The sequence below is a fragment of the Argopecten irradians genome, chromosome 3, assembly GCF_041381155.1.
Source record: "Argopecten irradians isolate NY chromosome 3, Ai_NY, whole genome shotgun sequence".
Classification (NCBI taxonomy): Eukaryota; Metazoa; Mollusca; class Bivalvia; order Pectinida; family Pectinidae; genus Argopecten; species Argopecten irradians.
In genome coordinates, this window is record NC_091136.1 from 66,098,091 (window position 1) to 66,123,749 (window position 25,659).

Consider the following 25,659-nt stretch of genomic DNA (forward strand, 5'->3'; position numbering starts at 1 on the left):
GTAAGTCTCCCTAAAGACCCTAACAACTGTGTCACCACTGAGTACCTGTAAGTCTCCCTAGAGACCCTAACAACTGTGTCACCACTGAGTACCTGTAAGTCTCCCTAGAGATCCTAACAACTGTGTCACCACTGAGTACCTGTAAGTCTCCCTAAAGATCCTAACAACTGTGTCACCACTGAGTACCTGTAAGTCTCCCTAAAGACCCTAACAACTGTGTCACCACTGAGTACCTGTAAGTCTCCCTAAAGACCCTAACAACTGTGTCACCACTGAGTACCTGTAAGTCTCCCTAAAGACCCTAACAACTGTGTCACCACTGAGTACCTGTAAGTCTCCCTAAAGACCCTAACAACTGTGTCACCACTGAGTACCTGTAAGTCTCCCTAAAGATCCTAACAACTGTGTCACCACTGAGTACCTGTAAGTCTCCCTAAAGACCCTAACAACTGTGTCACCACTGAGTACCTGTAAGTCTCCCTAAAGATCCTAACAACTGTGTCACCACTGAGTACCTGTAAGTCTCCCTAAAGACCCTAACAACTGTGTCACCACTGAGTACCTGTAAGTCTCCCTAAAGACCCTAACAACTGTGTCACCACTGAGCACCTGTAAGTCTCCCTAGAGACCCTAACAACTGTGTCACCACTGAGTACCTGTAAGTCTCCCTAGAGACCCTAACAACTGTGTCACCACTGAGTACCTGTAAGTCTGTAAGTCTCCCTAGAGACCCTAACAACTGTGTCACCACTGAGTACCTGTAAGTCTCCCTAGAGACCCTAACAACTGTGTCACCACTGAGTACCTGTAAGTCTCCCTAAAGATCCTAACAACTGTGTCACCACTGAGTACCTTTAAGTCTCCCTAAAGACCCTAACAACTGTGTCACCACTGAGTACCTGTAAGTCTCCCTAAAGACCCTAACAACTGTGTCACCACTGAGTACCTGTAAGTCTCCCTAAAGATCCTAACAACTGTGTCACCACTGAGTACCTGTAAGTCTCCCTAAAGACCCTAACAACTGTGTCACCACTGAGTACCTGTAAGTCTCCCTAAAGATCCTAACAACTGTGTCACCACTGAGTACCTGTAAGTCTCCCTAAAGATCCTAACAACTGTGTCATCACTGAGTACCTGTAAGTCTCCCTAAAGACCCTAACAACTGTGTCTCCACTGAGTACCTGTAAGTCTCCCTAAAGACCCTAACAACTGTGTCACCTGTGTCACCACTGAGTACCTGTAAGTCTCCCTAAAGATCCTAACAACTGTGTCACCACTGAGTACCTGTAAGTCTCCCTAAAGACCCTAATAACTGTGTCACCACTGAGTACCTGTAAGTCTCCCTAAAGACCCTAACAACTGTGTCACCACTGAGTACCTGTAAGTCTCCCTAAAGACCCTAACAACTGTGTCACCACTGAGTACCTGTAAGTCTCCCTAAAGACCCTAATAACTGTGTCACCACTGCATGAGTACCTGTAAGTCTCCAGCTCAGCTTCCACCATTTTACTTCTCTCATCTGCATGATCCAGTTTATTCATGTTCTGTTTCTTCAATGCTTCCTGTTCCCCAAGTTCTCTACAAGTAAGCAGCAACAATCCTGTTTACACATGCATGTGTCTGTTTACACATGCATGTATCTCTTAGAGCTAATACAACCCAAACTTTTATTATGCCAAAATGTTTTGATTTGTTGTATCCCACCCTATGTCATTTCTGCAATAATAACAAAATTACTTTTATATCCCCTGCAATTCCAGGTTGGAATAAAATAATCCAGAAATTTACACATGTTCATCCTGATTGAAGTCTGTGGCCTTACTATCCCAAACATTTTCTCCATTGATCAACTTAAAGCCTACACAAATACTAAAATAATGTTATGAAAGAACCAGCATTCCCACATATCATTACACATAATATATTCCAGTAATTAAATGTTGATAATTCCTTTTATAAGATATAAAGTTACCGTTGTAGTTGAACCTCTTTTTCCTTGAAGTAGTGAGTCAGAACGTTCAGTTTAGTTTGAGCTTCATGACATTGTCGATCAGCTTTCATCTTGTCTGCTTGGAAACTTTCAAGTTTAGCCTGGAGACTTGCAATTTGTTCTAAATCAATAAATAATATAAAGCTTATATGGCACTTCCTGCTATACATTTTTATATATTGATATAATGATAAATTCCAATTACTGCTTGAAAATCAATTCATTTGTTTTGTTCTGCACTTCCAGAACCAATTATATAAGCTATATTGCGGAAAAATTAAAACAATAATATTATCAAACATGAAAACAAGAAAATAATTCACAATTATACATGAAATTCTAGGCATTTTTTCCTTTCTTACCTTCCATTTCCTTTCTTACCTTCCATTTCCTTCTTCCATTTCCTGTTCTTACCTTCCATTTCCTTTCTTACTTTCCATTTCCTTTCTTACCTTCCATTTTCTTTCTGATCTTCCATTTCCTTTCTTACCTTCCATTTCATTTCTTACCTTCCATTTCTTACCTTCCATTTCCTTTCTTACCTTCCATTTCTTACCTTCCATTTCCTTTCTTACCTTCCATTTCCTTCTTCCATTTCCTGTCCTTACCTTCCATTTCCTGTTCTTACCTTCCATTTCCTTTCTTACCTTCCATTTTCTTTCTTACCTTCCATTTCCTGTCTTACCTTCCATTTCCTGTCTTACCTCCTTTCTTACCTTCCATTTCCTTTCTTACCTTCCATTTCCTTTCTTACCTTCCATTTCCTGTCTTACCTCCTTTCTTACCTTCCATTTCCTTTCTTACCTTCCACTTTCTTTCTTACCTTCCATTTCCTTTCTTACCTTCCATTTCCTTTCTTACCTTCCATTTCCTGTTCTTACCTTCCATTTCCTGTCCTTACCTTCCATTTCCTGTTCTTACCTTCCATTTCCTTTCTTACCTTCCACTTTCTTTCTTACCTTCCACTTTCTTTCTTACCTTCCATTTCCTGTCTTACCTTCCACTTTCTTTCTTACCTTCCATTTCCTGTCTTACCTTCCATTTCCTGTCTTACCTTCCACTTTCTTTCTTACCTTCCATTTCCTGTCTTACCTTCCATTTCCTGTCTTACCTTCCATTTCCTGTCTTACCTTTCCCTTACCTTCCATTTCCTGTTCTTACCTTCCATTTCCTTTCTTACCTTCCATTTCCTGTCTTACCTTCCATTTCCTTTCTTACCTTCCATTTCCTTTCTTACCTTCCATTTCCTGTCTTACCTTCCATTTCCTTTCTTACCTTCCATTTCCTGTCCTTACCTTCCATTTCCTTTCTTACCTTCCATTTCCTGTCTTACCTTCCATTTCCTTTCTTACCTTCCATTTCCTGTCCTTACCTTCCATTTCCTTTCATACCTTCCATTTCCTGTCTTACCTTCCATTTCCTGTCCTTACCTTCCACTTTCTTTCTTACCTTTCATTTACCTTCCATTTCCTTTCTTACCTTCCATTTCCTGTCTTCTTACCTTACTTCCATTTCCTTCTTACCTTCCATTTCCTTTCTTACCTTCCATTTCCTTTCTTACCTTCCATTTCCTGTCTTACCTTCCATTTCCTTTCTTACCTTCCATTTCCTTTCTTACCTTCCATTTCCTGTCCTTACCTTCCATTTCCTGTCCTTACCTTCCATTTCCTTTCTTACCTTCCATTTCCTGTTCTTACCTTCCATTTCCTGTCTTACCTTCCACTTCCATTTCCTGTCTTACCTTCCATTTCCTGTCTTACCTTCCATTTCCTGTCTTACCTTCCACTTCCATTTCCTGTCCTTACCTTCCATTTCCTGTCTTACCTTCCATTTCCTGTCTTACCTTCCATTTCCTTTCTTACCTTCCATTTCCTTTCTTACCTTCCATTTCCTTTCTACCTTCCATTTCCTGTCTTACCTTCCATTTCCTGTTCTTACCTTCCTGTTTACCTTCCATTTCCTTCTTACCTTCCATTTCCTGTCTTACCTTCCATTTCCTGTCTTACCTTCCATTTCCTGTCTTACCTTCCATTTCCTTTCTTACCTTCCATTTCCTGTCCTTACCTTCCATTTCCTTTCTTACCTTCCATTTCCTTGTCTTACCTTCCATTTCCTTTCTTACCTTCCATTTCCTTTCTTACCTTCCATTTCCTGTCTTACCTTCCATTTCCTGTCTTACCTTCCATTTCCTTTCTTACCTTCCATTTCCTTTCTTACCTTCCATTTCCTTTCTTACCTTCCATTTCCTGTCCTTACCTTCCATTTCCTGTTCTTACCTTCCATTTCCTGTCTTACCTTCCATTTCCTTTCTTACCTTCCATTTCCTGTTCTTACCTTCCATTTCCTGTCTTACCTTCCACTTCCATTTCCTGTCCTTACCTTCCATTTCCTGTCTTACCTTCCATTTCCTGTCTTACCTTCCATTTCCTTTCTTACCTTCCATTTCCTGTTCTTACCTTCCATTTCTTACCTTCCATTTCCTGTCCTTACCTTCCATTTCCTGTCCTTACCTTCCATTTCCTTTCTTACCTTCCATTTCCTTTCTTACCTTCCATTTCTTACCTTCCATTTCCTGTCCTTACCTTCCATTTCCTGTCCTTACCTTCCATTTCCTTTCTTACCTTCCATTTCCTGTTCTTACCTTCCACTTTCTTTCTTACCTTCCATTTCCTTTCTTACCTTCCATTTCCTTTCTTACCTTCCATTTCCTGTCTTACCTTCCATTTCCTTTCTTACCTTCCATTTCCTTTCTTACCTTCCATTTCCTTTCTCTTACCTTCCATTTCCTTTCTTACCTTCTATTTCCTGTCCTTACCTTCCATTTCCTTTCTTACCTTCCATTTCCTTTCTGTTCTTACCTTCCATTTCCTGTCTTACCTTCCATTTCCTTTCTTACCTTCCATTTCCTTTCTTACCTTCCATTTCCTTTCTTACCTTCCATTTCCTGTCTTACCTTCCATTTCCTTTCTTACCTTCCATTTCCTGTCCTTACCTTCCATTTCCTTTCTTACCTTCCATTTCCTGTTCTTACCTTCATTTCCTGTCTTACCTTCCACTTTCTTTCTTACCTTCCATTTCCTTTCTTACCTTCTTACCTTCCATTTCCTTCCTTACCTTCCATTTCCTTTTTTACCTTCCATTTCCTGTCTTACCTTCCACTTTCTTTCTTACCTTCCATTTCCTTTCTTACGTTCCATTTCCTGTCCTTACCTTCCATTTCCTGTCCTTACCTTCCATTTCCTTTTTTACCTTCCATTTCCTGTCCTTACCTTCCATTTCCTTTCTTACCTTCCATTTCCTGTTCTTACCTTCCATTTCCTGTCTTACCTTCCACTTTCTTTCTTACCTTCCATTTCCTTTCTTACCTTCCATTTCCTTTCTTACCTTCCATTTCCTTTCTTACCTTCCATTTCCTGTCGACATTCTATTTCTATATCCACTTTGTTTTGTAGGGTTAGCTTCTCCTCTTCCAATGTGTGCAGTGAAGCTTTGACCTACAAATCAAGGAGACGACGCATTTACCAATATCATTCACAGGTGATGGAGTTTACCTCCTTACTTACCAAAACCTTAGGGGTTAGCAACTTTACACCATAAGTAAACAGGGTCCAAACAAGCCATGTTCTGATTTTAAATGAAATGCCTTATCACATAACTGGTCCATCCAGCCATGTCATACGGCCATGTCATAAATATCACAAAACACATGTGTAATAACACTATTATGACGTCACAGGTAGTCTTAACATCATAATTTTTAGATCACGTCATGTGATTGTCTCAGTAGATGGAAAAATGTCACATCCGAGCTGGATTTCAACATTTTGATATAGAGATGATATCAAAAGTTTTACTTACAATATCGCCATTAAGGACGTTCTCCTCTGAGAAGTCAAAATTTTCTTGTATTAACCTTTTTTTCTCATATAGATTTTTGGAAATAGGGGTTCATACCATAAAAGAAAATGGAAGAAACAAGAGGCCCAAGGGCCTTAACGGTCATCTGACTAGCTTGGCAAAAGCCGTATAGGAAATGAATTACAGGTGTCATGGTAGCCATCTTCGATTCGGGATCAACCAGAGATGTAACAACTCACCCGATTTTCCCGGGTTGACCCGGTTTTTAGACATTTTAGAATGCATAACCCGATTGACCCGGCGGGTCATCAAATAACCCGATTTTCAGCATTTGGACCAAAGTGTCAAAAAGCTCACAAAAATTACATCAGATCAAGCCATTAGCGCAATTTTGATTACATCTCAGGGCTTAAGACTCATATCAGACCCTTGTATAATGCAGGTAGCTATGTTTGTGTTTACACAAACTTTAATAAAGGTGTGAAATTGTAGAAATTTTAATCTATTCAGTCATGGATCACGATGTCTACGATCGTTTTTAGCCAGAGCCAGCTAACAAAATTAGACATGGCCAATTCATACTGTCCAAAATCAGAAATAATCTCTTCAAAATTCTTCAAAACAAACACTTGTGATTTCAGACAAAGATTTACTCACATGAATAAAACACAGTCAACGTGAACGGTGTCCTGTTGCAGTAGGCAGGCAAGACAATCATAATGGCCGCCATTTTGTTTAGTCAAAGATAATATTGAAACCGGACAAATGTAGAACAAAAAAATCCGGATTTTATTGAATTTTATTTTAAAGATTTTTTAATACAATATTCTTATATATTATCAGATATTAATTATATTATTATAAAAAAAAATCATAAATATTATTGAATAACAAATAAAAATAATAAATATATGTATATTTAAGGCTTTTAAAAAGTGTTAAAAATTACACTAAAATGTTGTTTCGTACATGACCCTTGTTTTGACCCTTTCACCCGTTTTTTCAAGGGTGATCACCCGATTTGACCTCATCAGAGGTTGGCAATACTGACTTTGTCAAGATCATATCAGGGTCATTCCAGGCAAGTTTCAGCCAAATCACACTGGTAGAACTTGAGAAGTTCAAAATGTGTTTTCGGACCAATAACAACACTTTTTTGAGACATTGTCAGTATCATTTCAGGCAAGTTCCAGCAAAATCGCACTGGTAGAACTTGAGAATAAGTTCAAAATATATTTTCAAGATGGCAGGTGTGGCCACCATCTTGGATTTTGGATGGACATAAAATATAACAACACTTGGTCGGGACCATGTCAGGTAGGGCTGAAACGATTCATCGCGATACACATTGAATCGCGATATTTGTATGTCGATACGATTTTACGATACAGCCTTGCCGTTTCGGTTCGATACGATGCAGTATCTGCAGTGTTTAGACTCACACTTGAAGCAATATATCTTAACCATATCTAGATTATCAGACACTGGGATCAGACCTAAAAGTGGTGTAAACCCTCTCTGACCATCACCCCATCTGTTTTGGTAATTATCAGACACTGGGATCAGACCTAAAAGTGGTGTAAACCCTCTCTGACCATCACCCCATCTGTTTTGGTAATTAGCAATCTGTGCCTATTAAGCCTGGTAGAGAGTTGGTGTCACTGTTCACGAGTCTGTTGATTAGGCCTACAGCTGAAGTCGGCCTGCCGAGGCTGACTTGGAAACAACCTACCGGCTTTACAATAAATGTTATAACTACAGCTGGTAAGCATCACATTAAAAGCAAAGACTTTTCACAATAGTTAATGATTTACTCACATTTTCAGTGTTTAATAGGACTATACTGTCTGAAGATGGGCATAAAGTTTGCAATCGTAATGGCCGCCATATTGGCATTTGGTAATTGTAATAAAGGAGACGGATAGGTATTACAAATCCGGATTTACATTAAATTTTATTAATCATATATAAATGATAGCAATCACAATAAAAAAATATATTTTTGTACAGAAGTTTTATAAATACAGGCAATTTTTTTGTTCTTAAACTTAATTTTATTAGTACTTTTGACCTATACTAGTTGTCATGAGAATAAGTCCATAATATAATGATAATTATTTACAATTTTGAACCATGTTCAATCAATTTAAATAAGTTCATTATTGTTTTGAAAATATGTCAAGCTATACAAATATATGAACTATAGTTTTATTTTTGTTTGTTAGTTTAATTGGCTACAGGTACTTACCTTTTTTTCTTTTTTAATTTTTTTTTTTTTTTTTTTGTAATTTGAGTTATTGATGTTTTTGTTGTCATCAAACATAAAAAATGCTCACCTTTTTAATTAGTCTCTTTTACATATGGCTTATTAATGCATTAGCTGTATATTTTAAAATCCAGATATATAAAAAAGAACTGTTGGAAATGCAACATGACAGTCTTGACAGAAAACAAACGTATCGTATCGAAAATAATCGTATCGAGAGGCATGTATCGTGATACGTATCGTATCGGAGTACTGGTGTATCGTTGCAGCCCTAATGTCAGGATCATTTCATGCAATTGTCAGCTAAATCACACTGGTAGAACTTATTAAAAATAAGAAGTTCAAAATTCAAGATTTTAGAATATTTGACCACTGTGACCTTGATAGTAGGTCAAAAATTTTAAATCTTCTCTTGTTTACGTACACCCGACGCACGACACACGTTGACGGACAAAGGCGATTGGTAAAACTGGTTATACTCAAAGCGAAAAAAGACACAATTTCAAAATGGCCGCCAAATGGGCCATTTTAAAATCATAGAAATGTAATTTTGTGACAAAATTTGCAACTGGCTACTAGCTACAGATATTGATAAATTGTATTTGAAAATCTCATTACTTTCGATAAATTTTTATCTTTGTCGAAACAAGACTTCAACAGGACTGAAACCTCAGAAGAATTCATCCTTAATTAAAGTTATGTATTAAATAGAATCTTGCACTCGTTACTATGTGATATAAAATTTATTATACTCTATATTTTTGATATGCCACCTCACCTTTAGGCTATAGGCTCAAATTATTGACCTTGTTTGATAAATTTCATATCACATATCCACTCATGTAAGATCCTCTATTTCAATAAAAATTTTGATAGTTCTGTATTTTCTGTAAAAGTCTATATAAAATTTGAGTATTATAATACTTATGCGTGGCCCTACTAAATATGCTTCAATACGCATTATAAATCAATTTAGAAATAAAATATATGGAGTAGATGTATTAAACTCATTACTGCAAACACTACAATGGCTGCTCCACTAAGGAGGAGTTCTCTTTGGCTTGATACATGTGTAGGGTGAACTTCAGAAAAAACAGAAACTGAAAACATAGACAAAATTATACTAAATTTTTTGTAGTGTAATTTTGGAATAATAGTACCTAATCCTCTAATGGAGCAAGTAAGCAAGATAGTACAAGTTCATACCTTGGACACATCCAACATCGACCGGAACTTTTCTTGGAGACTTTCTGAATCTATAAAGAACCAAATCAGATTTAAACAACTTCAGGTAAAGTGATAATTAATAATAGAAGTAATGTAAAACAAACCTTTATTAAGGTAGTTTTCTGGTGAGGATTTTGGACGTGAACAAAGGGACGTAACTCTTTAGCAACATTTCTATGACGTAAACCAATTTTTAAAATATTTTTGGTTATTAAGGTGTTTACTGTTAAAAAGAAACTAAATATGATGTTTCCATGAAGTCACAAGTGTTTATTTTTAGTTTTAGTGAAGAATAGTATCATTTTACGACATAACGTATATCGGCGCAATGACCGGAAATGTAAACAATGTCGGTCGAGTTTTCATGTGTGTGGTGAGAGTGACGTCTTTCAACCGTCATTAGGAGAATAATATAGAGTCAGTGCACTTGTAATGTGACACTAGAAGAAAGATAAACATGAAACACCAAGATTTAGTTTATCGTGGAACTTTAGGCCTAATTAATACTTAATAGCAAACTGACTGGTGACTAGACGGACAGACCAACTTGCAGTTGGGCAGTCGAGCTCAAGATTATAAACTTGACAGCTGCCCTGGAATGTTGAAAAAGAATGATCATGCTGATAATTTACGACAGTGTGTTTGGTGATACAGTTGCGGAAAATGAGCCCTGTCTTACATCGATTTCACGTAACTGCCTCTAAGTACTAGTACGTAATACTGACTTACACTGTTCAGAATACATGTATCTTACAGTCTTAGGCTAACAAGTTATTCAAAGTGGCAAGATCTTCCAACTGACGACAGTAAATAAGGTACATTCTAAATGTAAGTACATTTACATTTTTATTACATTAATTATAAACGCAATTATCAAATGCAATATATTAACAATGTGTAAAACACTTATTCTATAGCTAAAATGTTGTACATTGCACTCAGGTAATATTCCCATCAGCCCCTCCACACATGTACAATGTGCACACATTAATATTCATTTATCAGATTTCTGGTCTATGATTTATAAATGATACTAGGTTTAGGGTATTAGAAAAGAATGAAAACTTGTTCATCTCTGTTTTTTTCTGAACTGATATTGTTGTAAAATTTATGAAAGTAACAAATCATATTTCTTTGACACATGAAAGGCCTAATGATATACAATCTGTACATGTATGTTCTCATATTTTTGTTACAGAATGGCTGCAGGCACATCACAGTATTATTCGACTAGGAACCACTCCAGGAGCAAATTTGTGTTCAACATGTGTGTACAAGAGGAAATGAAAATTCTGTGACCAAAAACATTTTCAGTTTTGGTACTCTGACAATTAATTTATCATAAAGGTGTAAAATTTTCTTGTACATGTGTCATACACATAATGTGAAAGAGGCATATATACCTGGTGTATGTTATCGGGTGAAATTCTATTATGTGAAATAAATAAATCAATAATGCAGTATTTGTGTTAGCTTCTTTCATGTTGGATATATAGACATGAACTGTACATGTGTAATATAAGAGGAGCAGACAAATACATGACAAGACAAGAGTTCCAATCTTGGATCTCAAATTTACAGATAAACTACTGTACCTAATACTGATCCAGAACCATATTACACATGTATAGGAATAGTCTAGATTAAATTTCTTATTCATGCCAATGAAGGCAATTTCTGGTGCAAAATCTCTAATATATAGTACCTTTCACATACAATGTACATATATAAATGTATATATTATATATATATATATATATAAAAATAACAACAACAACAAAATTTCTTGCTAGCACTTTTGTTGTGTCATGATTGATGGCTCTTTATATATATATGGTATATACTTGTTAGCTGTAAGGCGGAGTTTTTCTTTTTTTTTTTTTTTTTTTTTTTTTTTTGTATGTAAAATAAATATGAATATTATAACTAAGACCTGTACTTTGTGGTTCTGTCAGTCATGTTAAAAGTGGCAAACTTTATTATTATATATATCGATGTCCTCTATTTGTATCTGAAAATTTGAGTTATTGATGTTTTTGTTGTCATCAAACATAAAAAATGCTCACCTTTTTAATTAGTCTCTTTTACATATGGCTTATTAATGCATTAGCTGTATATTTTAAAATCCAGATATATAAAAAAGAACTGTTGGAAATGCAACATGACAGTCTTGACAGAAAACAAACGTATCGTATCGAAAATAATCGTATCGAGAGGCATGTATCGTGATACGTATCGTATCGGAGTACTGGTGTATCGTTGCAGCCCTAATGTCAGGATCATTTCATGCAATTGTCAGCTAAATCACACTGGTAGAACTTATTAAAAATAAGAAGTTCAAAATTCAAGATTTTAGAATATTTGACCACTGTGACCTTGATAGTAGGTCAAAAATTTTAAATCTTCTCTTGTTTACGTACACCCGACGCACGACACACGTTGACGGACAAAGGCGATTGGTAAAACTGGTTATACTCAAAGCGAAAAAAGACACAATTTCAAAATGGCCGCCAAATGGGCCATTTTAAAATCATAGAAATGTAATTTTGTGACAAAATTTGCAACTGGCTACTAGCTACAGATATTGATAAATTGTATTTGAAAATCTCATTACTTTCGATAAATTTTTATCTTTGTCGAAACAAGACTTCAACAGGACTGAAACCTCAGAAGAATTCATCCTTAATTAAAGTTATGTGATAAATAGAATCTTGCACTCGTTACTATGTGATATAAAATTTATTATACTCTATATTTTTGATATGCCACTCACCTTTAGGCTATAGGCTCAAATTATTGACCTTGTTTGATAAATTTCATATCACATATCCACTCATGTAAGATCCTCTATTTCAATAAAAATTTTGATAGTTCTGTATTTTCTGTAAAAGTCTATATAAAATTTGAGTATTATAATACTTATGCGTGGCCCTACTAAATATGCTTCAATACGCATTATAAATCAATTTAGAAATAAAATATATGGAGTAGATGTATTAAACACATTACTGCAAACACTACAATGGCTGCTCCACTAAGGAGGAGTTCTCTTTGGCTTGATACATGTGTAGGGTGAACTTCAGAAAAAACAGAAACTGAAAACATAGACAAAATTATACTAAATTTTTTGTAGTGTAATTTTGGAATAATAGTACCTAATCCTCTAATGGAGCAAGTAAGCAAGATAGTACAAGTTCATACCTTGGACACATCCAACATCGACCGGAACTTTTCTTGGAGACTTTCTGAATCTATAAAGAACCAAATCAGATTTAAACAACTTCAGGTAAAGTGATAATTAATAATAGAAGTAATGTAAAACAAACCTTTATTAAAACAGTAAATAACAATCATTTATCAGTATATCCGCTTATAGCAGGAGCTCTTTGAATGACATATATTGACAAAGCAAAACAAATCTCAGTATATACTGCAAGATGAAATAGCTGAATTAAGAGTATACACACCAACTTGATCTGTATCCTCATTTTCCTCTGATTCGAAGGCCTTGAGTTGTAGGAAACAGTCCCTCAGAACCTTGATTGAAAAGACAAGAAGACATTTGATTTAGCATCAATAACTTCTACTATTGTACTACATTGTACAGGTCTTTGTACTGGGATTGGAGTGATTTAATCCCACCAGTATAGTATACACTAATATCTAGCACTGATTTAGAAGCATATCACAACAAGCAAATTCGTGAAATTTCCCTCCCCCGCTTTCATGACATATTGTAGGTAAACATTATTGAGGTTAGGTTTAACCTTGGTTGAAATATGAAAAAAAAAGCTTACCTCTAGTTCATCCCGTTAAGTGACAGTCCTTTTAAGCAATGTCTGTAAGCTTACCTCTAGTTCATTCTGTTTAGTGACAGTCCTTTTAAGCAGTGTCTGTAAGCTTACTTCTAGTTCATTCTGTTTAGTGACGGTCCTTTTAAGCAGTGCCTGTAAGCTTACCTCTAGTTCATTCTGTTTAGTGACGGTCCTTTTAAGCAGTGTCTGTAAGCTTACCTCTAGTTCATTCTGTTTAGTGACGGTCCTTTTAAGCAGTGTCTGTAAGCTTACTTCTAGTTCATTCTGTTTAGTGACGGTCCTTTTAAGCAGTGCCTGTAAGCTTACCTCTAGTTCATTCTGTTTAGTGACGGTCCTTTTAAGCAGTGCCTGTAAGCTTACCTCTAGTTCATTTTGTTTAAAGTCCAACTCCTCCTGCATCTTTGTTTGTTCCAACACAGACACATCTAAACGTTCAGTCAAGTCCTGGGCACTGTAACAATGACAATCAGGATATAACAAGACCGATGAAGATTTACACCTGACGCAGTTAACAGCTGACCAAGAGAACGCTACTTGAGAAAGGCTGGGTAGTACCGCTACAGCCAAACTAACATTTCCCACGCTGCAGCTGACCAAGGGAACGCTACTTGAGAAAGGCTGGGTAGTACCGCTACAGCCAAACTAACATTTCCCACGCTGCAGCTGACCAAGAGAACGCTACTTGAGAAAGGCTGGGTAGTACCGCTACAGCCAAACTAACATTTCCCACGCTGCAGCTGACCAAGGGAACGCTACTTGAGAAAGGCTGGGTAGTAACACTACAGACAAACTAACATTTCCCACGCTGCAGCTGACCAAGAGAACGCTACTTGAGAAAGGCTGGGTAGTACCGCTACAGCCAAACTAACATTTCCCACGCTGCAGCTGACCAAGGGAACGCTACTTGAGAAAGGCTGGGTAGTAACACTACAGCCAAACTAACATTTCCCACGCTGCAGCTGACCAAGAGAACGCTACTTGAGAAAGGCTGGGTAGTACCGCTACAGCCAAACTAACATTTCCCACGCTGCAGCTGACCAAGGGAACGCTACTTGAGAAAGGCTGGGTAGTAACACTACAGACAAACTAACATTTCCCACGCTGCAGCTGACCAAGAGAACGCTACTTGAGAAAGGCTGGGTAGTAACATTACAGCCAAACTAACATTTCCCACACTGCAGCTGACCAAGAGAACACTACTTGAGAAAGGCTGGGTAGTAACATTACAGCCAAACTAACATTTCCCGCGCTGCAGCTGACCAAGAGAACGCTACTTGAGAAAGGCTGGGTAGTAACACTACAGACAAACTAACATTTCCTGCACTGAAGCTGACCAAGAGAACGCTACTTGAGAAAGGCTGGGTAGTAACACTACAGCCAAACTAACATTTCCTGCACTGCAGCTGACCAAGAGAACGCTACTTGAGAAAGGCTGGGTTGTAACACTACAGACAAACTAACATTTCCCACGCTGCAGCTGACCAAGAGAACACTACTTGAGAAAGGCTGGGTAGTAACACTACACACAAACTAACATTTCCCGCACTGCAGCTGACCAAGGGAACACTACTTGAGAAAGGCTGGTTCCCACGCTGCAGCTGACCAAGAGAACGCTACTTGAGAAAGGCTTGGTTGTAACACTACAGACAAACTAACATTTCCCACGCTGCAGCTGACCAAGAGAACACTACTTGAGAATGGCTGGGTAGTAACACTACACACAGACTAACATTTCCCGCACTGCAGCTGACCAAGGGAACGCTACTTGAGAAAGGCTGGGTAATAACACTACAGACAAACTAACATTTTCTGCGCTGCAGCTGACCAAGAGAACACTACTTGAGAAAGGCTGGGTAGTAACACTACACACAGACTAACATTTCCCGCGCTGCAGCTGACCAAGGGAACACTACTTGAGAAAGGCTGGGTAGTAACACTACAGACAAACTAACATTTCCCACACTGCAGCTGACCAAGGGAACGCTACTTGAGAAAGGCTGGGTAGTAACACTATAGACAAACTAACATTTCCTGCGCTGCAGCTGACCAAGAGAACACTACTTGAGAAAGGCTGGGTTGTAACACTACAGACAAACTAACATGTCCCACGCTGCAGCTGACCAAGAGAACACTACTTGAGAAAGGCTGGGTAGTAACACTACAGCCAAACTAACATTTCCCTCGCTGCAGCTGACCAAGGGAACACTACTTGAGAAAGGCTGGGTAGTAACACTACAGACAAACTAACATTTCCCGCGCTGCAGCTGACCAAGGGAACACTACTTGAGAAAGGCTGGGTAGTTACACTACAGACAAACTAACATTTCCCACACTGCAGCTGACCAAGGGAACGCTACTTGAGAAAGGCTGGGTAGTAACACTATAGACAAACTAACATTTCCTGCACTGCAGCTGACCAAGAGAACACTACTTGAGAAAGGCTGGGTTGTAACACTACAGACAAACTAACATGTCCCACGCTGCAGCTGACCAAGAGAACACTACTTGAGAAAGGAACCCTACTTGAGAAAGGCTGGGTAGTAACACTATAGACAAACTAACATTTCCTGCGCTGCAGCTGACCAAGAGAACACTACTTGAGAAAGGCTGGGTTGTAACACTACAGACAAACTAACATGTCCCACGCTGCAGCTGACCAAGAGAACACTACTTGAGAAAGGCTGGGTAGTAACACTACAGCCAAACTAACATTTCCCGCGCTGCAGCTGACCAAGGGAACACTACTTGAGAAAGGCTGGGTAGTAACACTACAGACAAACTAACATTTCCCGCGCTGCAGCTGACCAAGGGAACACTACTTGAGAAAGGCTGGGTAGTTACACTACAGACAAACTAACATTTCCCACACTGCAGCTGACCAAGGGAACGCTACTTGAGAAAGGCTGGGTAGTAACACTATAGACAAACTAACATTTCCTGCACTGCAGCTGACCAAGAGAACACTACTTGAGAAAGGCTGGTTCCCACGCTGCAGCTGACCAAGAGAACACTACTTGAGAAAGGCTGGGTAGTAACACTACAGACAAACTAACATTTCCCACACTGCAGCTGACCAAGGGAACGCTACTTGAGAAAGGCTGGGTTGTAACACTACAGACAAACTAACATTTCCCACGCTGCAGCTGACCAAGAGAACGCTACTTGAGAAAGGCTGGGTAGTAACACTACAGACAAACTAACATTTCCCACGCTGCAGCTGACCAAGAGAACGCTACTTGAGAAAGGCTGGGTAGTAACACTACAGACAAACTAACATTTCCCGCGCTGCAGCTGACCAAGGGAACGCTACTTGAGAAAGGCTGGGTTGTAACACTACAGCCAAACTAACATTTCCCACGCTGTCGCTGACCAAGAGAACACTACTTGAGAAAGGCTGGGTAGTTACACTACAGACAAACTAACATTTCTCGTGCTAAAGTTCACAGCATTTCATTTATTGCTGAAGATATTACGGTTTGACTACATTGGCAGAATGGAAAATGAGAAAAGAATTTTTTCCTTCTAAATAAAGAAATTTTGAAATGAATACCGTAAACATTATTTGAAAATTCTGAAATGTCACTTACTTTTCTTTCCATCCTTCTACTTCTTGTAATAGCTGAAAAAACAACAGCATTGATTAATTTAATTGCTACCTTGTAGTGGAGATCAAAAAGCAGACATTACCCAGTCAGATACTTCCAAACATTTCAATCGTTCTCTTCTTAAAATGATAATAAATTGGAATTAAGAAATCCAGTGTGTCAAAAGTCAAATTTAACCATATGATAAAATGATACTACTCACCCACAATTCTGCAAGTTAATAACTTGTTATTGGTGCATCAATGACTATTAAAGTAGAATTAGTGGAGACAAGATCTAATTGTGACGAGTGCCGACACAAAGTTCCCCCAATCTCCACAGAGCTTAATTTCATAAGAGTGACCTTTCCTGAATGATGAAGTCACAGCGTTTTACCGGTATATAAATTTTATTTCGCAGAAATAGATATAGGGTTATATCGATGGAAACAATATCATAAGCTCTTGATCCCAGTATGCCACAGGCCCAATATCAGTTCCCTAGGCCTCTTGGTTATTAAGAAGAAGTTGTTTAAAGATTTAAGCCTTTTTGACCCCTGTGACCTTGAATGAAGGTCAAAGTAATTCATTTGAACTAACTTGGTAGCCCTTCATCCCAGCATGTCACATGCCAAATATCAGGTCTCTAGGCCTCTTTGTTATGAAGCAGAAGTTGTATCAAGATATTTCAGCCTATTTGACCCCTGTGACCTTGAATGAAGGTCAAGGTCATTCATTTGCACAAACTTGGTAGCCCTTCATCCCAGCATGCTATAAGTCAAATTTCAGGACTCTAGGTCTCCAAGTTTTGGAGAAGAAGTTGTTTAAATGGAAAAGTTGACGTCGGACGGCCGGACAGCCGGACGGACGGAGGACGGTCGCCGCACCACGGCATAAGCTCACTTGCCCTTCGGGAAGGTGAGCTAAAAATGGAGCAAACACAATGGTTTCCCCACTCCGTTAACTAAAACCTGACTGATAAATTGCATTCAGAATTAAGGAAATCAATGGAATAACTAGAAACAGCTACCTGTTGTTTCCTAGTTTCCAAGTGCTGAACCTGTTCCGTTGATCCCTGGAGTTGTGAGGTATAATTTGCTAACTCCAAGTGTGCTTCTGATAACTGTTGGTTTGTCTAAAATCATAATATCAAACATGTTTAGAAAAGTTCAAACTCGCAAAATTCTTCAAGAATAAACAACTATTATTCAAAATGCATATAATATGTCAAAAAGATTACATACCTTTTCCTGTAGATCGTGGAGCTCTTCCAACATTTTATCCTTGTATATAATTTGTTTGTGTAGCTCGGTAGCACTCTCGTGTTCTGACTCGGCGTCCTGCTGCCTCCGTTGTATATCTACCGTCAGTTTCTCTTTCTCCTGTTCTAGAATTCCCAGCTTCTGCTTCAGAACATCCACATGGAGCTGTAGATTTATCAGAAGTTGATTACTTTCACATTACTGCACGGCCATGTTCCTGACAGATTACTACAGTTAACATATACTAAGAAGTATACCTGAGTATGACAAGTTTCAGTAGCAGTCAGAAACAGCTGACATATAACATTTTAAACAATACTATAATCAATAGTTCTACACACTATGGCTATAACACAAAGATTTGACACGCAGCATTGATATAGTTTATACCAAGCATTTTATAAAAAAATACTAACCATCATTGACACTATATATACAATTGTTTGTACTACAGCTAGATAATACGGATGGCCTTACCTTGTGGTTGTGAAGTTCTGTTTCTAAATCTCCCGATGACGACTGGTGTACATTCAGGTCCTTTTCCAGATCTGTCATCTGTAACGAAATTCACAAACAGTCAGTCTCTATATCAAACATTTCATTCTTTAAGCATACAACCTTTGTAGATTCTAAATCAGATGATTCAATAAGCATTCAAAAAGAAAGAAATACACTGGTGAAGCCCAGGTCAAACCTATAAAATGGAGGCTGTTTTATCAAATAAAGTGGTTAAGTAAACCATGCTTGGTAATTAATGTAAACGCCAAAACAGAGTCAGATGTCTGACATGAACATTCATCTGATAATTTTGTACCATAAACTATATCATCTTTGTCATAAATCTCACCTTTTGTTTTGTACTCTGTAAATCATCCTCCAAGTTTTCCTTTTCCTTCGTCATGATAAACAACTGCTCCTCCAGGCTTCGGACTACCACTGTTCAAAAGGACAAGGAATGAATCATAATACATCACTAGCCACTAAGCCTTGTCATCTCAACTGTCTCGCACCTTAAAGGTGCTATAGTTTACAAAGTATAGAGATATTCTTTACTTAGGGAATCACTGGAAACTTGAATTAAAAATCATTGCTACCCTTTAATGATTTTTTCCAGTATAACTACAACATGTCTTAACAGAAGTAAATACAGTGGAACCTCCCGAAACCGATCATGGTCGGTGCATATAATTTCGGTCGGTTTAGAGAGGGTTCGGTTTGGAGAAGTGAACCGAATACCGATCATCACGATCCGGATTTAATCGATCGGGAGTCGTTTTTTACATTAGTGCACCGCAGGTATGCCTAGTGTTCGTTAAAACCGACCGATATTGATTGTTAATGTGAATGTTATCACAAAAGAGAGAATCATACGTTTAAAAGGAATGGATTACAGCAAACTTGACGTAGTTTAGTTAGTTGCGTGAATGTTCTTGGGGATGTTCTCGCGATCGTCTGCAACCTACATACGACCGATCGCTCCCGGTTACGTCAAGAATCAAATTATATGGTCTATTTACACGATGATCAGTCGATGCCGGTCATTATATGACATAGTCATTTTCTAAAACAATACATGGCTTCGGCTTCTTCATACAGATAATTTACGTTATCCGACAACTACATATGTAAATAAAAAAAACGTGTGATTTGAATACGAAACAAACCGCGTGCACATGGTAGACCTTCATTAGATATCTAAACAATAGGCATGATTAAATAATTACACCACCATCTCGGGTATAATTACCGTGTACCTATAGCCTTCACATCTGTATACATGCCCAAGGACATGGCATGCAACAACTATGGTACAGGTACGTGTGTATTTCACGGTCGGTTGATCAGACCTCAATGCAATCTATCGGTGTCGCTCAGGTAAGGCCGGTTTTCAGAAGAGTATTTTAGTTACATTTGACTATTCCGATCTCAAAATCGGTCCGGTATTCGGAATTGGGAGGGATCGGTTTTGGGAAGTTTTATATACTATTAATAAAGAGGAATTAATTCCGTACATGACCCCATGTTCGGTTTCTAGAGGTGATCGGTTTTGAGAAGGTTCGGTTTTGGGAGGTTCCACTGTAAAAGAAATTAGGTAAAAAACAAGAGGCCCATGGGCCTTAACGGTCACCTGAGTTAGAATATATAATGAAACAAAAAATGAAACAAATTAAAGACATATAAACACCATATGCTGGGCCTTGAAGTTGGTCAGTGATTTATAAATTTGACTTTTTAGACTATGAAGAGTATTTGCTTCCATCAGACCTGTGAACTTAGAGGTATTTTTTGAAATTTTAATCATTTTTACCCTTTTTTAGCTCCGCCCCTCTGCCCCCAGGGGGTCGGCCAGGACCAATGTGGATATGATATTAAAATGCTATCTCAGGCTAATAATTCTAACCAAGTTTGACTCATTTCCTATGAAAATTGAGCAAAAAATGTTCATTAATGTGTTTTTCCTATATAAACTATAGTAAACTTGACCCCCTCCCCAAGGGGAAACAGGAGATCCCAGGGTCATATAATTTACAATTTTTATAAACAAACTTTAAGACCTTTTCATCTATAAAGTGTATTTGATAATTTGATTATACATGATTTCCAGAATTTTAAAAGAATATTTTTGAAGTTTTAGCCTATTTGACCTTTTTTGGCTCCGCCTCTCTGCCCCCAGGGGGTCGGCCTGGACCAATATGGATATGATATTAAAATGCTATCTCAGGCTAATAATTCTAACCAAGTTTGACTCGTTTCCAATGAAAATTGAGCAAAAAATGCTCATAAATGTGTTTTCCCTATATAAACTATAGTAAACTTGACCCCCTCCCCAGGGGGAAACGTGAGACCCCAGGGTCATATAATTCACAATTTTTGTAAAGGACCTTAAGACATTTCTATTAATGAAAAGTATTTGATTCTACCATTTCCAGAATTTCAGAAGAAGATTTTTGAAGTTTTAGCCTATTTGACCCCTTTTTTAGCCCCGCCCCTCTGCCCCCAGGGGGTTGGCCAGGACCAATGTGGATATGATATTAAAATGCTATCTCAGGCTAATAATTCTAACCAAGTTTGACTCGTTTCCAATGAAAATTGAGCAAAACATGCTCATAAATGTGTTTTCCCTATATAAACTATAGTAAACTTGACCCCCTCCCCAGGAGGGAAACGTGAGACCCCAGGGTCATATAATTCACAATTTTTGTAAAGGACCTTAAGACCTTTCTATTTATGAAAAGTATTTGATTCTACCATTTTCAGAATTTCAGAAGAAGATTTTTGAAGTTTTAGCCTAATTGACCCATTTTGACCCCGCCCCTAAGGCCCCTGGGGGTCAGTCATTGAAAATTTGTTAATAGGATGAAATAGCCTTCTCATACTGATAATTCTGACAACATTTGACTCATTTCCTATTACAAATGACCAAATAATGCGCAAAAATGTGTTTTCCCAATATAAACTATAGTAAACTTAACCCCCTCCCCGGGGGGAAACTAGAGACCCCAGGGTCATATAATTCACAATTTTTGTAAAGGACCTTAAGACCTTTCTATCTATGTAGAGTATTTGATTCTACCACATCTGTGAGTAGAGAAGAAGATTTTTGAAATTTTACTCAATTTTACCCCTTTTGGCCCCTCTTACAGCCCCCTGAGGGGTGGGGACCATATAATTCACAATTTTGATTGGCCTTATACCTAAGAAGGTTTGTGCAAAATTTCATTGAAATTGCTTCACCAGTTTTGGAGAAGAAGTCGAAAATGTAAATTGTTTACGGACATACGATGGATGACGGACGACGGACGACGGTTGACGCACGACGCACGACGACGGACAAAAGGCGATTAGAATAGGTCACTTGAGACTTCGTCTCAGGTGACCTAAAAATTGATAAAGGAATCATCCAATTACTATATTGAAGATGTCTGTTTTAGTGGAATCATGATCTGTATCTAATCTAACATGAGTTCACTATATATTACCACAACCCCCAATACTGAGCCTGTATTCAATTCAAAATGATGGTACACTTTCCTTTTCATTAGTGGAATTGTTCTGTAACAAATAGTTACATTATACAATTATTTCGTATTATGTTATGTGTCATAGATTCGGTACATCGCCGCTTTAAAATTTTATAGTTACATTAGAGTTATCCCCCTTTTGGTTCGCTCTTTTTGCAAGATACACCATTGGAGGGCCTCGTACCATTAGTTTGGGTGGTCCAAAATTGTAAGTTTACAGAGTTTATAATCGTTTAGACTAAATGTAGTTTCATTCCTATTGTATGTTATGTTATCGATCACTCATATTTACTATGAATAGGAAATATACAGTCGACATATTAAAGTAAATCATGTCAAATTAAGGTCATTTCGTCTCGAGTCACATTTATTACATTATAGCATAGTGTTGTTTGTTATGTGTTCTGTCAATCAGAAAGAGTAATTCTTCTTTCTGTTTGTTTCAGTTCTTCACTTTGTTTCATCGTGATTAAAATAAACCTCATACGCCGAGATATGGATTCGGGTTTTTTGTGTAGTATTTCGCCCCCTCGTATCAGGATAGGAATGGATCATTATAATATTAAAATAAAGATACAAATTAATAATACTTACAAATAGGGTCCTTTTTCTTGGAAGTTTTACCCTGAAATACAAATTAACTCAACCATACATTGCAATACAAAGTAACTCAAGATCTTACACTATAATACAAAGTAACTCAAGATCTTACCCTGTATACAAAGTAACTCAAGATCTTACTTTGCATACAAAGTAACTCAAGACCTTACCCTGTATACAAAGTAACTCAAGATCTTACTTTGTATACAAAGTAACTCAAGATCTTACACTATAATACAAAGTAACTCAAGATTTTACCCTTTACTACAAAGTAACTCAAGAACTTTTCTTGGAAGTTTTACCCTGAAATACAAATTAACTCAACCATACATTGCAATACAAAGTAACTCAAGATCTTACACTATAATACAAAGTAACTCAAGATCTTACCCTGTATACAAAGTAACTCAAGATCTTACTTTGCATACAAAGTAACTCAAGACCTTACCCTGTATACAAAGTAACTCAAGATCTTACTTTGTATACAAAGTAACTCAAGATCTTACACTATAATACAAAGTAACTCAAGATTTTACCCTTTACTACAAAGTAACTCAAGAACTTACTTTGTATACAAAGTAACTCAAGATCTTACCCTGTATACAAAGTAACTCAAGATCTTACACTGTATACAAAGTAACTCAAGATCTTACACTATAATACAAAGAAACTCAAGATCTTACACTATAATACAAAGTAACTCAAGATCTTACACTGTATACAAAGTAACTCAAGATCTTACACTATAATACAAAGAAACTCAAGATCTTACACTATAATACAAAGTAACTCAAGATCTTACACTGTATACAAAGTAACTCAAGATCTTAACATGTATACAAAGTAACTCAAGATCTTACACTATAATACAAAGTAACTCAAGATCTTACACTATAATACAAAGTAACTCAAGATCTTACACTATAATACAAAGTAACTCAAGATCTTACCCTGTATACAAAGTAACTCAAGATCTTAACATGTATACAAAGTAACTCAAGATCTTACACTATAATACAAAGTAACTCAAGATCTTACACTATATTACAAAGTAACTCAAGATCTTACACTATAATACAAAGTAACTCAAGATCTTACACTATAATACAAAGTAACTCAAGATCTTACACTATAATACAAAGTAACTCAAGATCTTACACTATAATACAAAGTAACTCAAGATCTTACCCTGTATACAAAGTAACTCAAGATCTTACCCTGTATACAAAGTAACTCAAGATCTTACCCTGTATACAAAGTAACTCAAGATCTTACACTGTATACAAAGTAACTCAAGATCTTAACATTTATACAAAGTAACTCAAGATCTTACCCTGTATACAAAGTAACTCAAGATCTTAACATGTATACAAAGTAACTCAAGATCTTAACATGTATACAAAGTAACTCAAGATCTTACCCTGTATACAAAGTAACTCAAGATCTTAACATGTATACAAAGTAACTCAAGATCTTAACATGTATACAAAGTAACTCAAGATCTTACCCTGTATACAAAGTAACTCAAGATCTTAACATGTATACAAAGTAACTCAAGATCTTACACTATAATACAAAGTAACTCAAGATCTTACCCTGTATACAAAGTAACTCAAGATCTTACCCTGTATACAAAGTAACTCAAGATCTTAACATGTATACAAAGTACCGGCAAACTTCATTAACTCAAACTTAAATAACTTGAAAATCCTGGGTTTTTTTTAAAAGCATTTAGCTGATCCCATGTAAACTTAACTTGAAGATTTGGATAACTGAAGTGTCTCCATGATCCTAACCAAGTTAACAAGGTATGTCTGTATTATGCAAAATTAATTTATTAAGTATCTCTCCAATTAATTTTCTAATTGGAGTCGGCTAAAACTAGAAACATGTTGGATACAAGACATGTTATGTGTTTTCAAGATACAGTGCACGCTGTGCACACTCTAAAGTTAAATCCAAATTAAATAAACTAACCTTGAACAGTCCACAACAAGTCATGATGAACAGTATGGCCGACATCACCGTGGTAACAAAGATGGCCATCTGTGGGGACAGACCTAATGGTTCCTGTTCCAGAAGGGACTGGATCGAGGGTGGTAACTGGCAACAAACAAATAAAACATAAATCACATAATACATATATACTGTTACACTGGCTATCTAGGTGATGACCTTTCCACAATTTTAAAGAATGTGAAAGCTAGAAATATGTCTGTTAGACATTTAGTGCTCGCTAACTACTTCCTAAAACCTCAATTTCCAGTACAATATGCATCTATTTTGCACATAGAAAAATATAACAAATAATTAATGAATAACCTGCAGATATATACCCATAAGCCTATATGAAATCATCCTCTGCAACACTAGTACGTAGCACTATCACTCATTACCCTTGGGACTATTGCAAGGATGGTTTACGTCCTTGATGTATTGTAATAAATACTTTCCTTTACTTCATCAGAACTTTAGATGTAAAATTACTTTGAACTTTTTTAATTGTGTTCTTTGTTACATAGAAGTTCGTTTTATTGATATTGATACGATAGACTTGTTTCGCGGTTCAAAATAGTCGTCCACTACAGCACTGTCCAGTCTCTGTGAACATGATGACTTACCTGTGTCATGCTTGAATGTCTTTCTGGGTACATCAGATCTCGAGCTCAGGCACCCATACTGATATTGTATAATGTTTTTTATTCTGTTTTTCTTACTTAAGACTGGGTAATTTTTTAAAATATTTATTAGAACCTCAGCAAATGCGGTCTATGGTCATGGGTTAGTAAGCGATTGTGCAACTTACACCTTGGACCTAGGATGATGAGAAATAAATTTAATATAATCTGCTAAATAACGCTGTAATGTTGTGGCAGTACTGGAATTTATCCATTTCGTCACTTTCATTTATTGACTATATAAACCTGATTTGCATTGCATTGTTATGGAGGTTTCAAATGTGTTTAGCACTGTCTTATGTCACTGTTGTTAATTTATAGTAGAACATCACTCACAGGAACTTCTTAGTACATGTTT

The 25,659-nt window shown here is 37.1% G+C and overlaps 1 protein-coding gene and 1 long non-coding RNA gene across 5 annotated transcripts in view; one reads left to right on the top strand and one right to left on the bottom strand.

Moving 5' to 3' along the window:
- LOC138319377 (transport and Golgi organization protein 1 homolog) overlaps positions 1-25,659 on the bottom strand; it is a 92,505-nt gene that overhangs the window by 47,614 nt on the left and 19,232 nt on the right. For 3 of the 4 annotated variants that reach the window (XM_069262477.1, XM_069262476.1, XM_069262474.1), the window contains 13 exons: positions 24,601-24,726; positions 22,618-22,648; positions 18,849-18,937; positions 18,479-18,556; positions 17,984-18,166; positions 17,770-17,874; positions 16,744-16,775; positions 13,517-13,607; positions 12,809-12,878; positions 9,321-9,370; positions 5,394-5,484; positions 1,973-2,111; positions 1,477-1,578 (listed from right to left, as the gene is read on the bottom strand). In XM_069262477.1, coding sequence (XP_069118578.1) covers positions 1,477-1,578; positions 1,973-2,111; positions 5,394-5,484; positions 9,321-9,370; positions 12,809-12,878; positions 13,517-13,607; positions 16,744-16,775; positions 17,770-17,874; positions 17,984-18,166; positions 18,479-18,556; positions 18,849-18,937; positions 22,618-22,648; positions 24,601-24,726 — 1,187 coding nt within the window. Of the gene's footprint in view, positions 1-1,476; positions 1,579-1,972; positions 2,112-5,393; positions 5,485-9,320; positions 9,371-12,542; positions 12,593-12,808; positions 12,879-13,516; positions 13,608-16,743; positions 16,776-17,769; positions 17,875-17,983; positions 18,167-18,478; positions 18,557-18,848; positions 18,938-22,617; positions 22,649-24,600; positions 24,727-25,659 lie in introns of all 4 variants that reach the window. The other variant, XM_069262475.1, reaches the window with a different exon arrangement.
- LOC138319382 (uncharacterized) lies at positions 9,455-10,801 on the top strand. The gene is made up of 2 exons (XR_011208007.1): positions 9,455-10,169; positions 10,540-10,801. It is a non-coding gene; the product is annotated as an uncharacterized lncRNA (long non-coding RNA).